At 35.7% G+C, this 17491-nt stretch overlaps 1 protein-coding gene across 1 annotated transcript in view; it reads right to left on the bottom strand.

Annotated features, from left to right (window-relative positions):
- Positions 1-13256: 13256 nt before the first annotated feature.
- The window catches only part of LOC145690988 (uncharacterized), a 34589-nt gene continuing 30354 nt past the window's right edge, over positions 13257-17491 (bottom strand). Inside the window, exon 2 of the mRNA XM_081766464.1 lies at positions 13257-16841. Within this exon, the coding sequence (XP_081622590.1) occupies positions 15419-16841 (1423 nt within the window). The 3' untranslated portion in view covers positions 13257-15418. The remainder of the gene's footprint in view (positions 16842-17491) is intronic.

Raw genomic sequence — 17491 nt, forward strand, 5'->3', positions numbered from 1 at the left:
AAAGGTATATCATGAGAATTATTTGTATATCAATTGTGAGTCATGCATATATAAATGTTTAACTTAGTGGCAGTACCGAAGGTAAAAAAAAAGAGAGAAGACTTTACAGACTTTATATATAAAAGCCCCATAAAACTTTTATGTAAGTGTATAAATGCCCCACGCGTTTGTCGTTTTTCTACGTTAAATGAAATTTAATGAAACTTTTACATCTGATGAGGTATAACTCGACGAAAGTTCTTATAAACTTCCTTGTGAACTAGTGTTCATCTTGACTTTGGAATAGTGGTGATTATTGAAGTGAAACTACAGTCAGGGTTCTTGAACGTTTACCATTATTCAATGGTGCACGTACATTCCTTTCGACCGCCAATGTAACTGTACCAAAATTTTCGTTAAAATATTTTCGTATAAACGCAAATTCTGCGTTGGTGCATTATGTGACGTTCATCTGAATTTGTACACTTTGTGCGGTGAATGCTTCTTGTTGATCATGCTGCCGCCTGGTGGTGCTAAAAGTCAGATTAGAAGAAAAGGAAAGGAAAGAATGGAATTTTAGTTGGACTTCGATGTGGTTGGTGTGTGTGCGAAACATGATTCAGCAATTTTCTTTTGCTGATCATGTTATGATCTTGTTACCAGACGCTATGTAAAAAGGAGTGTTAGTTGTCATATGATTTGGAAAATCCATCGTTATCTTCAAATATGTATATACCTCATTAAAAATAGTATTGCAAAACTGAATATTCTGGTGATTTCAAGTAAGTCATTATTAACGTAAATCGGCCCCAAGTAATATTTTATAACGACGAGGGGGCGTGATCGAGATTAAGAGTGAAACAAAGGACTTGGCAGGTGGCACTCTAAGGTAATGGACTTATAGTCAGCGACTAACACAAAAATTTGTCGAAATAAGTCAATTCTCCAACAGAAATCACAACATAATGCTGTCACTGCGTTCGCATGGAATGGCTGTCTGTTAAATTCTCTGAATCGGAAGAAAGGACGGTTCTTGTGAGTGGATTCGACGGATATGCAGTGTTTCAACTTAAAATGTGATCACACCTATCGACGAGCCATGGCGGACAGAAAATATTGAAGTGAGTAGTAAAAGTATACTTACGAATTCATTACGTAAATGGGGCGACAAATGTATAGAAAAGCTTGTTTATCTCAGGTACGTTTGTTCATTTCCAACAAAAGGCACTGTAATATGTAATTTTGTCAGTTTTTTCTTTCACAGATTGCATGACGTGGTGAGAACGTGATTGTTGAATAACTTGTGTTCAATCCATGAAAGTAGGTGATGCTCTCGTCTATTTTCGTAATACGCCTTAGGTCTTCGCCCAGGTGATTCCCGTCCGAGTCTGGACCGTACGGTGAGGTGCATCGCGCCTTCCTTGAGCGATTGTCGTGGGGACGAGCTTTCTGAACCCACAAACAAAATAGTGCAAAGCTATATTATTTGGGGGCAAAGAATAGAGAGTTCTCCACGGTGGCCGGTTAAGGAGGGTGGGTACCGAACATTACTATGCTGGACCGTAATAGAATGGCTAAGCCCTTCACAGGGACAAAAGTCTCAATCAGGAAGGTACACGGATCGAGCCCAGATACCGTAATAGAATGGCGTTTCCCTCCAGGGACGGATCAATTAATAATAATTCACGTTTTTATTAATTGATTCGTAACGGATGTAACATCTGGGAGAAGATCTAGGTGTAATATTTGACAGGTTTTATTTCTCATGATATGCTATATGCGCCAAATTGAAGATATTATTGGTGTTTGTTGTGTTTGTATATTTGTAACTTGCAATCATGGCAGAAAGTGAAAATTTGAGTTTGCAAACTTTGCTTGAAGCTATTAATGACATTAAGCAATCACTTAATGATGCTGTTAACGATACTAAAGAACAAATGCAATCACTTAATGATGCTGTTAACGATACTAAAGAACAAATGCAATCACTTAATGGTAGTGTAAATGACACTAAGCGACAGCTCAATGAAGTCATTAACGAGTCGAAAACTGAAACCCAAGCTCAGATAGAAAAATTCTCTAACGACCTTACAGGTAAATTAGAAACGTTAGAACATAGGATGGATGGGCAAATTCAGACGTTGTCGACTGAGTTAGTGCAAATGAGAAGTGAAATAGACAGGGTTAGTCGTACTTGTGCGGATAACTTTGAAAAACTGTCAGCACAGTTTCAAGAGAAATTAAATGTACAAGAAACAAAAGTTGATGAGGTTAAGCTTGACGTGAAAAATAACGAAGACAAAATACGTTTTGTCAATGCTAAAGCTAATCAGTTAGGAGATCAAGTTAGGGACACCGAGGAACGTATTATAATGATTGGAAATAAAGTTAAGGATTTAAGTTCCGATGTCAACTTAGTAGATGACAAAGCTGAGCGAGCGCAGGAAAAAGTGGGAGAAAGTAGAATCATGAAGTTAGATCAAAATGTCCGCGAGATTTATGATGTTAGTATTGCGGCCCGTGAAATAGCTCATCATACCCAAACAATGATAGATGATGTAAAGGGTGAAGTAGAAAGTAAATTCGAGATAGTGAATCAAGAGGTCAGAAACTTGCGCGTGAGTATGATTGAAAGTCAAATTAGGTCATCAACGCTTGTAGGAAACGTAAAATCTGAGGTGGAAATTAAAGAAGAAAAATTTGACACTAGCGTACGTAAAAACACCAACCCTTTTCTTGATTACGATGTTAGTTCTGTGTTGAGTGAAAATGATTCTTCGGATTCTCACAGTGATAATAGCTTTGTTGGGGTAAAAACTATCAAACGGAGGAAAAAGCGAGAAAGAAAGGTAGCTATAAAGTCACGAGATTTAGATTCTTTCGAGAAATTCTCTGGTCACGAAAATGAATTGACTGCCACTGCTTTCTTACGCAAGTTTGAAGATCAAGCTTCGCTTATGTCAATTTCTCGTAGTCAATATTTAGACATTATCAAATTTTTGTTGACTGGTTCTGCGCAAAATTGGTACATCAACATTGGTAACGCAAAATTGGTAACGTAAACCAAAGTGAAGCCACTAGTGGTGTGACTAATAAGCCAACGAATGGTAATTCTCAAACGAGGAATTTACCTCAGACTGGTTTCAGTAATGGAAACTTTGTAAATCCTTCGAACTTTGGTAATCCTACTGGGTTTAGGCCACCGAGACCAAATTTCGTGAATACTGCTGCAGGCAATTTTGGGTTTCAAAATATATTTCCTCCCCCAAACTAGAAACACCCTGCCTGAAGAGTGCTCCTAGCAGGGAATTAAATCAAACGTGTAGTAATGAGTTATATAATGCACTCCTTCCAAATGGTCAGACTGTTTTTGTAAAGCTTGATAAAAATTTAATAAACTTAGTACAGTGGGATGATGTTTTCTCATCTGACGAAGAGGAAACTAAAGATTTTTTAAAACTAATGTGAATTCATGTGCCCCTGCTGAAATTCTTGTCAAAATCATGAATGAGAATCTGTACGCTCTGTGCGATTCAGGTGCTTCGGCTAGTTTGTTAAGCTATAACGCATGGAAGAAAATATCCAATATAGTGTCAAACGCTGTATTACAACCCGCTCCTCAAATTGTTCTGGTAGATTATAGTGGAAAAAGAACGAAATCAGTTAAGGGTGAGGTTACCCTCTGTGTAGAAATTGGACCTGTAACTTGTGATGTTAGATTTATTGTTGTCAGTGACCTTAATTGTAATTGTCTGCTAGGCAGAGATTTCTTATCGCTAGCTAATGCGAAATTAGACTTTGGCGAGAAATCTGTTACTGTAGGTTACGACCCTAACACTTGTAAGGTACCAATGAAAGAGTATGAGCACGGATTTGGTAGTGACCCCCTTCTGAATAATGAAAATAAAGGTAAAGTAAAAATACTTACTAGAGAGAGTGTTAATAAGGTTGGTTTTCATTTAAATAATGTGAATTGTGTTGACACTGATTTTGCCATTGAAAGCGAGAACGAAGATGTAGTCGAACCTGTGCTAGAGTGTCCAATAGTTAAGAATTTAGAAATGCATAAGAAACAGCTGACGCAGGAATGGATGGATAGTTTATTAGAAAACAGTAAAGCATTTGAACACGTAGATAAGTATACTACCAACAATGATTTAAATGTAGAGCAAATAAAACAAGCACATTTGAACGAAGCTGCTGAAGTAAATTTTTTGTATCATTTTTATGGGGAACAAATACATAAATTGGATGAGGAAATTCAAAAGTCTCATAATAATGTAAAAGTAAATCAGGACATTTGTAATTTAAGCAAAACTACTCGTAATACCCAAAGTCACTTTCCTTCTGTTACTGAAATTGGAACAAAAGTTCTTGAAATTGAAAATTTATCTAATGTTCAAACACAACAACTTTATGATTTGTTATTGAAACATTGATTGGTTTTTAGCGATTTGCCAGGTAAATATAATAAATTTGAATACGCTATCGAAGTTGAGACTGATCAACCGATTGTAAAACGTCAGTACCCATTACCCTTTAAATATAAGGAAAATATTGAACAGCAAATAGCTGAGTGGCTAGAATGTGGCGTAGTGGAAGAATGTATTTCTGTGCATTGTCATCCTTTGTTGTGTGTAGCTAAGAAAAACACTAGTAAACTTCGTACTGTTGTAGATTTAACTCAATTGAACAAATTTGTAAAATTAAAGCAGTTAAAAGTCAATAAGATCGATGATCTTCTCATCAAATTTCAAGGAATTCAATTCGTGTCTTGTTTAGATTTTGTGGGAAGTTATTTACAAATATGTTTAAGTAAAGAAAGTAAACAATACACAGCTTTTTGTTGGAACGGTAAAATGTATCAGTATACTCGAGTTCCGTTTGGTTACATAAACGGAGGAGCTGCTTTTATGTTGTGTTTGCAAACTGTCCTTGGGGCAGGTTTATATGAAAAAGTAGTCTAGTACATCGATGATGTCTCTGTAATTTCTATGACTTTTGAAGAACAGTTACAATTTTTGGATCAAATATTTCAGAAAGTTTACGAGGCTGGCATGACTTTAAATCTACAAAAGTGTACTTTTTGTAACACGAAATTTAGTTTTTTAGGGTTTGACATCAGTCCGCAAGGCATAACAAAAAATCCTTCTTATGTACAGTGTATCAAAGACCTACCAAGGCCTAGAAATTTGAAAGAATTACAAAGAGTTTTAGGTTTGTTCCAGTGGTGTGCCAAATTTGTTGAAAATTTCGCTCAAAAATCTGAACCTTTGTTTGGTTTGTTAAGGAAAAATAAAAAATGGATCTGGGATCAATCTTGTGAAGACAGTTTCAACCAATTGAAAAGTGATTTAGTTCAGGAGGTGATGCTTGCACATCCTTTGTTAGATCATGATTTTTGTTTAATTACAGATTGTAGTTCAGTTGCTTTGGGAAACATTCTTTTTCAAGAAGTAGACGGTAAGAAACATATTTTAGGATTTTATAGTAGAATGTTAAAACCTGCAGAGAAAAATTACACTGTGACTGAACGTGAGTGTCTTTCAATTGTAGTCGCGCTTAAACGTTGGTCTCAATTGTTGTATGGAAGACATGTAAAAATTTACACGGATCATAATTCATTGTTATATTTGCACAAAATGAGACAGTGGAACTCTAGACTTGCTCGGTGGAGCTTACAAATTCAGGGATTTGATGTACAAATTGTGTATATTAAAGGTCAAGATAATCAAGCTAGCGATGCATTGTCACGTATCATTTTGTTTCCTGAGGTTGAAAAGCATGAAGTTAATAAGTACGAGGTGTTGCCTTCTTGTTTTAAACATTTGTCTGTTCAAGATTTAATTAGCAAGCAATGAGAACATCCGGAGTATGAAAATATCATGAAGTACTTAGAGAATCCCAATGATCCTTATGTTAAAGTCAAGAATCGTAATATTGGTGAATTTTACAAAATTGAAAATGGAATTTTGTTGAATCGCAGTTATCATTCTCCTAATCAATGGAAAATTTGTATTCCTCCTTCACTTGTGAACGATGTAATTCAAAATTATCATGAACAAGGTCATTTTGGTTTTGAAAAGGTTTTAGGCTTTGTTAGTGATTGTTGTTATTGGAAGTCCATGCGTAGAGATATTAGCAATTATTTGCGTGATTGTGTTGTATGTAAACGTACGAAAGTTGAAACTTCACCACCAGCTAGACCTTTACAAACTGTAGCTGTAAAGAATGTAAGAGACATGGTCTCGATTGATTTGTTAGGACCTTATCCACCTTCTCATACTGGAAATAAATTTGCATTGTCAATTTTAGATGTATTTAGCAGATATTACAGAATGTTCCCAATCAGAAATGCAACGACCAAATGTGTTTTGAGATGTTTAGAATATTATTACTTTGTAACCATGGGAATTCCAAAATCCATACTAGTAGACAATGGTGGATGTTTTGTATCAGCAAAATTTAAATCTAAAATGGAAGAATATGGTATTAAAATTCACTATGTAATTCCTTACCATCCAAAGATCTCAATTGTAGAACGAATCCATAGGGAGACGAATAGGTTGTTCAAATTGTTGTGTAACGAAGAACATCTTCTTGGGAGAGGCACATACCTCAAATTATGATTTTGTTAAATTATTCTGTGTGTAGTAGTTTGGGTGTCAGCCCTGCTAGTCTTCATTTGAATGTAAAAGCAAATTATTCTGTGTTGAAGCATTTTGGCATTGTAACAAACGAAAGTTATGATGAAAATGAACCTGTGAATTGGGAAAATAAGCTCATAATGGCTGACTACCGCAGAAGTGAAAAGGTTAGAAAAAGAAATGAGAAATATAATGCATCCCAAGAAAGAAAATACAAAATAAAAGAAAATGATTTGGTATTTCTGTTGCAATCACATTTGAGTTCAACAGTAGACAAAAAGATTCGCAAGTTTTTCATGCTTTACAAAGGTCCACTGTTTTGTAAAAATAAAATTTCAGACAAAGTCTTTGAACTTGTAGATCCTTTAACTGGAGAATCTTGTGGCGTACATTCTATTGATCGTATGAGAGTGTGGAGACCCACTCAAAAAACTAGGAACATCTGGTTAGAATTAGCTAAGAAACATATTCATGAAAAGGAATTTGATTCTGTAAAAGAAAATAGTGAAAAAACTGATTCTTGTGAACCGGAAACGTTAGTAAATGTGAATTCTTTGAATATACCGAAAGTTAGTTTGTCTGTTTTCAATGAGAGTGGATGTAATAAAGTTTAATGTTCAGTTGTTGTTTAAAGAGCTGTTAAAATGTGACACATATTTGCAACATTTAAATGATAAGCTAGATTGTCATTATCGTACTCTTTTGTTAGCTTTATTCGATTGCCGGATCCTAAGCTAAACAGACGTGACGTGTAAAAAAAAAAATCACGGATATGATTATTTCCTAAATGCTAATATGTATGAAAATTTTGTTTATTAGTATTCATATGTAAAGGAAATATGAGATACAAACTCGTTTACATGAATTATCGTATTGTCTTGTTGATGCTTTGCGTTAAGTTATCAAGACTAACTGTAAGATCTTAAAACACCAAATATATGAGGTGAATTGTATAGCATTCATGTATTATTAAGAATGTAAACGATGATATGCTCTGATGTCAGAGTGAGAGTAAGTTTTTATGTGTCAGTGGAACACTCTGACGCGAGTATTGAATTATGAATGGCAACTCCCCCCCCCTCATTTATTTTTAACCTTTGGGTTCATTTTTCTATGTTGTTTTATACTCCTACCTCACTAGAAGGTCTTGTTGCCATTCCAAAGTGGTGGGATGAAATTATAAATGTAATGGGGAAGGGAGACTTAAAAATTTAAGTGGATAGGCGCTTGTTAGCGTAAAAGTGTGGCAGACTTACTTCTATCCGGCCTCACTCTTATTGTTACAGTACAAAAGAGTGGTAATAAACTTATTTCATGTAGTTATTATGTTTAAATGATGTGTAATCCTTGTATTTGTGAATAACAATTTTGTTTTCGTAACTTCTTTGTCAGAATAGCATGAGAAGTGCAAGTATGCTTCGTCGTTTATGCAATTAAAATATAATGTGTGTAGAATAAGTTTGTTCATTTCCTTTTGTGGAATATTGAAATATATTATTCAAATAATATTTGTTTTATCTATTTGTTGAAAAGTTGAGTTGTTTATAATAATTATTTGTTCATGTTCTATAGTTTTTGCATAATGTGAATATTTTACCTCTAAATAATGCCATGATTTCATACAATGTTTGTGTTATTTTTAACAATAAGAGCGCATATAGCAATATTGTAATTCGTATTTTAAAGGTATATCATGAGAATTATTTGTATATCAATTGTGAGTCATGCAAATATAAATGTTTAAATTAGTGGCAGTACCGAAGGTAAAAAAAAAAAAAGAGAAGACTTTACAGACTTTATATATAAAAGCCCCATAAAACTTTTATGTAAGTGTATAAATGCCCCACGCGTTTGTCGTTTTTCTACGTTAAATGAAATTTAATGAAACTTTTACATCTGATGAGGTATAACTCGACGAAAGTTCTTATAAACTTCCTTGTGAACTAGTGTTCATCTTGACTTTGGAATAGTGGTGATTATTGAAGTGAAACTACAGTCAGGGTTCTTGAACGTTTACCATTATTCAATGGTGCACGTACATTCCTTTCGACCGCCAATGTAACTGTACCAAAATTTTCGTTAAAATATTTTCGTATAAACGCAAATTCTGCGTTGGTGCATTATGTGACGTTCATCTGAATTTGTACACTTTGTGCGGTGAATGCTTCTTGTTGATCATGCTGCCGCCTGGTGGTGCTAAAAGTCAGATTAGAAGAAAAGGAAAGGAAAGAATGGAGTTTTAGTTGGACTTCGATGTGTGTTGGTGTGTGTGCGAAACATGATTCAGCAATTTTCTTTTGCTGATCATGTTATGATCTTGTTACCAGACGCTATGTAAAAAGGAGTGTTAGTTGTCATATGATTTGGAAAATCCATCGTTATCTTCAAATATGTATATACCTCATTAAAAATAGTATTGCAAAACTGAATATTCTGGTGATTTCAAGTAAGTCATTATTAACGTAAATCGGCCCCAAGTAATATTTTATAACGACGAGGGGGCGTGATCGAGATTAAGAGTGAAACAAAGGACTTGGCAGGTGGCACTCTAAGGTAATGGACTTATAGTCAGCGACTAACACAAAAATTTGTCGAAATAAGTCAATTCTCCAACAGAAATCACAACATAATGCTGTCACTGCATTCGCATGGAATGGCTGTCTGTTAAATTCTCTGAATCGGAAGAAAGGACGGTTTTTGTGAGTGGATTCGACGGATGTGCAGTGTTTCAACTTAAAATGTGATCACACCTATCGACGAGCCATGGCGGACAGAAAATATTGAAGTGAGTAGTAAAAGTATACTTACGAATTCATTACGTAAATGGGGCGCCAAATGTATAGAAAAGCTTGTTTATCTCAGGTACGTTTGTTCATTTCCAATAAATGGCACTGTAATATGTAATTTTGTCAGTTTTTTCTTTCACGGATTGCATGACGTGGTGAGAAGGTGATTCTTGAATAACTTGTGTTCAATCCATGAAAGTAGGTGATGCTCTCGTCTATTTTCGTAATACGCCTTAGGTCTTCGCCCAGGTGATTCCCGTCCGAGTCTGGACCGTACGGTGAGGTGCATCGCGCCTTCCTTGAGCGATTGTCGTGGGGACGAGCTTTCTGAACCCACAAATAAAATAGTGCAAAGCTATATTATTTGGGGGCAAAGAATAGAGAGTTGTCCACGGTGGCAGGTTAAGGAGGGTGGGTACCGAACAGCACTATGCTGGACCGTAATAAATGCACAGTGTTATGAACCACTGTGGAAAAGATATTTGGATCTGTTTCTCATACCACTTGCTTCTTTAGTAAAATGTACATGGGTTAGAATCAATCAGCTAATAAATACTGGTAAAAATGATAGTGGCTGATATTCCAAAAAAATGGACAAAAATATTTGAATTGTAGATAGACTTAATGATTACTTTTACTTCTTAAGCAAGGTAGCTTTTCCACATCCTGGAAACAAGTTTCTATAGTCTTTCGCCCCTTGCAAAAGGAATTGTTTCTGTTCTTCAATTTTAATTATAACTGCATTATGATCTTCCATTAACGTCGCTCATTCCGCTGCGTCATTTGTAACATGCAGCTTATCAACTACTTTTATCCCGAAAAGAAATTCAATCATTTGTCGACCAACAAACCGAATAAAGGTCTAGAAAACCTGGAGAAATCCGAAACCTTTCGAAGAACTTCTTCATGTTTCCTATCACAAAATCAGCAATTTCTTTTTCTTCAATATCATCCATTTCACTAGCGTGCAGTTCAAATCGCTTCATCATTTCATATGAACTGCCACTATTTTTAATTTTTTCTGATATTTTGTGTTTTGTTCATTATTGGCATTCTCGTCAAAAAAGGAAAGTGCTCACACTTCTCTGAGAGGTACCATAGATGTTAGGAAAAATTTAATAAAGCCACTCTCGAGACATCAGAGTTTAGAAGTTTGTACGTTTGAAGGCTCTTCAAAAATTGTAAATCTTGATATGGTGAATGAGATGCACTGGAACAAGCAAACCAAGCTTTTACATACAACATAAACCGAGCTTTTTAGAACAAGAAAAGTACACACTTGACGTAGTCCTTCTTCTTCCCGCTCATTTAATTTAAACTGATTATTAAAGAGAAATATTTTTAAACATGATAAGGCTTTTCCCATCCAAATTGCCTGATGTACAGCTCCAAGCAAAAGTAAAGAAATACCTCCAGAAGGCGTACTTCCTTGAAAAATTATTGTAAGCTCCAAAAGTTCCCTGTAATCTTCTCTGCAATGCTTCTCTGCATTTCCAAATTTTGAACAACAAAAACTAGCGTATCTTTTTTTATATTGCAAAGAAACTGAATTAACATTTCGATCAGAAATTCATGTAACAAAATTGTTGTGTTGAAATCTCGGCCACTCTTTCTGGAAACGCTTAAAAATTGGCACATCTGCACCGGAAGAAACTGAAACACATTCTTCAAATATACACTTTAATTTCAATTCAAAAATGTGATTCCTACACGAAGATGTAAAAGATCTTTTCCCAATTTCTGTTCAAGAAGAATACAAGCTCCATTGATACGTCCAGTATTAGAAGAAGTAGTGTCCCAATGCCTCTGCTATTGCGATTAATATGTGCATGGAGCTCTATCAATAAATTTATAGCGATCAAAAGCCTCAACGAGTTGTGGAGTAATAAAACGTACTTTCCCTCTTGTTCTCGAAAATCCTGTCACTACCTCATCATAATCTACTCCTTCCATTGAATTTGTATGTTCTGTTTGGTATAGATCTTCGTCTTCACCACTTGAATTTATAATCGACTATTCACCCGTATCGCCCACTTCACAAGTCGTCCTTTGGCATTTGTTATATAAGGAATTCCTTGTCCTTTCTTGAATTTGTATTAAGTCTAAATAAAGCATTTGCATGCGCTATATCAAATAAATCGTCTAACGTATCTAAGAAATATGTCTTGTCTCCTCTTCCCTTTACTATTTTCTATACTTGATTTTTGAAACCGATGTCACATTTCGTACAATCCAACGAATTTATCGATGCTGTGGTATCCTTGATCGGTATTCTTGCTTTAGACCAAAATATTTCTGTTTCACGAATTGCTAACCGAGCATTCTTTCTTAAAGGTAATTTCACATTCGCATGTTATAAAAGAATGCACCAAATACTTGTCTGTTGGACAGTAACTTAGAATCAACCCAATATCTGTTTTCTCATATTACCGAGGTAAATACCACTACGATAACTGATTTCACCAGACAATGAACACATAATAATCACTTTGTTCATTTAATCACATGTGATGATACAAAAACCACAACGAAACTTCAATCCCCTAAAAATTACAATCATATGAAAAGATTACAAGTACAAAATGCAGAAACTCAAATACATGTTACAAATAGTCTGAAGTTAATTCTTTTACAATAACAGTTGTTATTAAAACCAAAGAAGAGAACAATTTAGTTGTAAATGGTCGTAAAAACAATTGTTTGATATTTATTTATTATTTCCAATTTAATTCTGTTCATAAATCTGCTCCAAATTACACAAAAAATTGTATGAAATAGAAGAATTTAAACCCGTGAATGTATTGCGATCTATTGAGCAACAAAGGAAACTACTGTTTTCTAAATCGTATTGCTATAAGGATTAAAATGTCTTTGCGGTCCCATTTATCGTCGTCATAATGAACTGAAATTTGCAGAGAACACTTTTCTCATTAAAAGGAAAAAGATAAAGGGGTGCGGTCTCAGATATACACAACGTGCGAAATAAGGACCACCCTAACGGCCATTCTCCTACAGAGCGAGCCAAAACGTGATTTTTTTCCCTTCGCCTTTACATAAAAATGTAAATAAAATTTTCATTATTTTCCGGACACTGTTTCATTTTTAACTGCCTTAACATCAAAAATAATACAAGAAGACCATATCTGTACGAGTTAGCATTAGAACTCATAAATGAAAACCTGAAAGCTCCTCCTAAAATATCAACTTTGCAAAAAAATTGCTGGTGTGCTTGGCACAATACAGAAAACAAACTACCGATGATGAACGAGTCTAACCAATCCGAGGAGATATTTGCTACATCTGCGGGTCAAGGGGAAACAACAGAACTCGCCTTGAATGTAATGATTGTGGAAAAAACGTGTTCAGAAAGCAGTCAACAGTTATCACTACTTGCAATACATGCCAGCAATGACAGAAAGAAGGCAGTGACGTGGATGTTGATTAAATTTGAACCCGCCTTTAGTCTATATATTGTGGAAAAACATGCAAAAAACACTCAATCATTAGTGCTCCCTGCAATAAATATCAGCATTATCACAAGCTCAGTGACATGGATGTCGATTAGGTTAGATTCTAATCTTTTGTGATTTGTTGAGTGTGTTCACTCATATTTAGCAGTATGGTAATTTAATTTAAACGTATATTTTTGGTCAACAATGATTTGTCTTAATTTACTAAACCTAAATGCTTCAAAACATACTTTTTGCATCATGCACAATGCTGAAAAATGTGAATAATCGATCACGGCCGAATTGTCATCGTCGCGAGCGGAAACGTGAATTGGCAGTACGTGAGATTGATACGAGATATTGAACTTATTATATCGCACTTTTGACAACTAAGATGTTTAGCATTCGTATATTTTATCACGTGTGTAACTTGAATATAACTTTTTATGAACAAAGATGATTTTTCAGTAACTAGTTTCACACATCTTACAATGTCTTTCCACTAACAAAATATGGACTTCATGTAAACGCTTTTCACAATTTTGTACAGCCATTTTTTACGTATATGAGATAGTGTTTCCCCAAAATTGAACTTCGAATATTCCATTTTTCATAGTCTTGACACGTGCAGTTCTTCTCCATTTGTATTAATACACCTCTTGCGAAATATAAACCTTAATCAAGTCCTTTGTACGCACTTGGAACGCTTTTGTTTGTTCCTTAGTATTTAATGATATGTTTTCTCCTGTGTGTTTTAACATGTGCATTGTAAAACGTGAGCTCTATATAAATCATCTTTTCAGCTGTGTGTTGTCATGCGTGTGAGAGTTTCATTTGTGTATTAAAATGTCTTGCCAAACTTGAACATAGACCAAATACTTTTCCACATTCGTCGTATGTGTGAAGTTTTCCACTTGTGTATATTAAAATTTGTCTTGCCAAGCTTGAACGCGAATCAAATGACGCACTAGAATCAGAAGTTGCTAACTCATTATTGTTAGATTTTACAGGATCGAGTTTTAAATTTTATTGAAATATGTTGAAATACCGACATATTAATACAGTGGTCTAAAATTTTGTATGCTGGTTCGTTTCGACAGGTGTGACGTTGTCTTAAAGAACCAGATACTTATAACGTAAACAGAAAGTTTTTGAATAAAACTTAAAACCTGATTTAACAACTTTTCTGATAAAACGAGTGAAAAGTTGGTAAGTCAGTATGCTCAACAACTTCTGAGTACACAACAAAAAGTAGGTAATAAATACGAAAGATAAGCAAGAACCTTATTTTTAACAACCCACATGCACATTCACTTTACATCATCATCCCGAGCTTCAGAAACGACTGTGAGCGAGAAAGAATAGAAGATACTGTGTGACGAACTTTGGTACACTCCCTCTTTTCGAACATACAGCACGAATTCCGGTAAAGTCATTAACACTTTGGATAAGAGTGCCATTAATGTCGCTTTGAAATCAAGGACGTCAACAACTGGAGTGCAATCATGTTCCCTATTATTAGTGAGTCATTTTTTAACACATACAACCTTAATACGATTTTAACCTAAGGTTTGTCTGATCAGTTTAACTAATTTGGAACGGACGGACTTCATTTTTTCATCGCTTTTTATCTTCAATTGGTCGAAAGTTTCTGTCAATGAGAATGAAAGAATGTGCTGGAAACAGGAAATATAAATATATGCGGTGAAAAGGGAACTGTGCAACCATGTATTGGACAGCAAGATGCAGCGAAAACGCAGATGGTCCAGAAAGTCCTAGTGTTGGAATAGACATGCAACATGTTTTTTGCTGGATTTACACTTGTAGCTGATGAGGAGGGTGCGCCCTTATTATCGGTGTCCCTAACTCTCTTACATCTAAGCAGTCTTAGAGGGTTATATTTGGAGTTTTTTATCTTTAGATAAACATTCACTTGTGAAATCGTCACTTGAATCTTCCTGGGCATCTACCACCTTTTCACTATGCAGCAATCCCTGTGGCGGCAAAGCAGAAGCGCCGTTCGTAGAGTAGATGCGGAACCAATTTCGTAGAGTAGATGTGTAGCATATCCCCCAAAATACGGACTTTACAACTTGTCTTCCAAAGCTCACATTCCATTACAAAAAGCAGGTAGAACATTTCAAGGGCTTATGTGGTCTGATTCCTTTAACATTTAATTCTATTGTAGACCTCTTTAGCAGAGTATTTATCGTGCACTTAACATTTCTTATAAAAAATTCTTTTTCATATGCTATGTCTAGTTACGTGTGTTGCCAAAGCTGATTCCAAACTAAATCCTATTGAACACCCTTCGCTTGGTGTTTGGTTATTGAACTGTGTTTTGACATGCGATTTGCCAAATGTGAACTGCCGGTAAATGTCGTCCTACACTCTCCGCGCGTGCGAAATTTTCGTCATGTGTGAATTAACATTTAATTTGCTATTTGTGAACCTTGAGTAAATACCATGCTACGCTCTTTGCATCTCTTTGCTTTTCACTTGTGAATTTAAATGCTTTGCAAGGTTTGAGCGTAGACAATATCCTTTTCCACATCTTTCAAGTGTGATGTTTTGGTCCTGAGTGGCTCAACACGTACGAACGTTGAATAAGTTCCATTCCAGGATCTTTACGCGTGTGAGGTTTTGCTCCTGTGTGGATTAACATGTGTCTAGTCAAACTTGAACGTCGATTAAATGCCTTACCGCACTCTTGGCATGTGTGATGTTTTTCTCCTGTATGGATTAACAAGTGTGTAACCAAATTTGAACGTCGACTAAATGCCTTACCACACTCTTGGCATGTGTAATGTTTTGCTTCTGCGTGGAGTAACACGTGTTTTGCCAAACTTGAACTTCGGTTAAATGCCATGCCACACTCTTGGCACGTGTGAAAATTTTCTCCTGTGTGGATCATCATGTGTCTAGCCAAATTTGAACGTCGATTAAATGCCCTACCACACTCATGGCACATGTGAGCTTTTTCTCCTGTGTGGATTAACATGTGTGTAGCCAAATTTGAACGTAGATGAAATGCCTTACCACACTCTTGGCATATGTGATGTTTTTCTCCTGTGTGGATTAACATGTGTTTGACCAAACTAGGACGCCCACTAAATGCTTCACCACATTCTTGGCATGTGTGAGTTTTTTCTCCTGTGTGGATTAACATGTGTATAGCCAAACTTGAACGATATTTAAATCCGAGACCACACTCTTGGCATGTGTACCCTTTTTCTCCTGTGTGGACTGTCATGTGTCTATTCAAATACGAACGTCGATTAAATGCCTTACCACACTCATGGCACGTGTGAGTTTTTTCTCCTGTGTGGATTAACATGTGTATAGCCAAACTTGAACGATATTTAAATCCTTGACCACACTCTTGGCATGTGTGAGCTTTTTCTCCTGTGTGGATTAACATGTTTGTAGCCATATTTGAATGTAGACTAAATCTTTCACCACACTCTCGGCACGTGTTACGTTTCTCTCCTGAGTGGATTAATGCATGTCTAGTCAAACTTGAACGCCTATCAAATGCCTTACCACACTCTTGGCACGTGTGAGCTCTTTCTCCTGTGTGGATTAACATGTGTGTAGCCAAACGTGAAGGTCGATTAAATTCCCGACCACACTCTTGGCATGTGTATTGTTTTCCTCCTGTATGTATTAAGATGTGCGTAGCCAAACTTGAACATCCACTAAATTCCAATCCACAGACTCCGCAGATGTGGGATTTTTCACCTGCCTGAACTAACTTACCGCTTGACAAAGTGTAACTTTTACTAAAACGTTTATCACTCTTTTGGTATGTATGGCGCTTTTCACTTTCCTGTGTCAGCGTATGTCTTGACACACGTGATCGATGAAATCCTTTGCCAAACTGGAGGCAAGTATGAGATTCCTCATAAGAATGAGAAACGGCTTTCTTTAATGTAATAAACGTATCTTCTTCTGCGTGGAAAGTTAATACGTTATCGCGCCTGTAACAAATTCAACAAAAAAGGAAATGTGAATGGAGATAATGATTAAGTAGCAACAAAAAAATGTAATCATTCGCTATATTTCATAATAAAATTACGCTTAATTTATTACATGAAATATTGTAGAAATATGAAGTGGAGTACCACAGAGAAATCTCCATATCTCTCTATTCTGAAAATAAGAGGCTATGGTTTGTTTCACTATGTCAAATTGAACCATCATTTATGTTGTAGCGGACATAAGTTTTTGACCAAGTAATGGCGGCTGCTTTGAAACAAATGCACAGTACGTGAATTAAATATGTCTTATCTGTAGTTTCGGGTGGAGAAAAAACAAACTTGTGATCCAAAGTTTTAAGAACAACTCAACTAATTAATTTAAACTGTACCGAATATCATTCACTTATATCATTATAAGAGGAACACGAAAGGCTTTTTGAAACGAAAAAAACATACAACTTTCAAAGCTGAGGCAGAGAAACTTAACGTAACCAGACTAAAGACGAATCATTTACAGCGCAGTGATCGTGGTTCAGTGGTCTAGGCGCTTGACCAGTAATCTGGAGGTTCTTCGATCGAATACGCGTCGAGCAATTTTCTTGTTTACTTTAGGAATTTTGATGGCGATTAATCGGCGATAACACACCTTA

This window comes from Thermobia domestica, chromosome 7, assembly GCF_964235325.1.
Source record: "Thermobia domestica chromosome 7, izTheDome1.hap1.1, whole genome shotgun sequence".
In the NCBI taxonomy this organism is placed as follows: Eukaryota; Metazoa; Arthropoda; class Insecta; order Zygentoma; family Lepismatidae; genus Thermobia; species Thermobia domestica.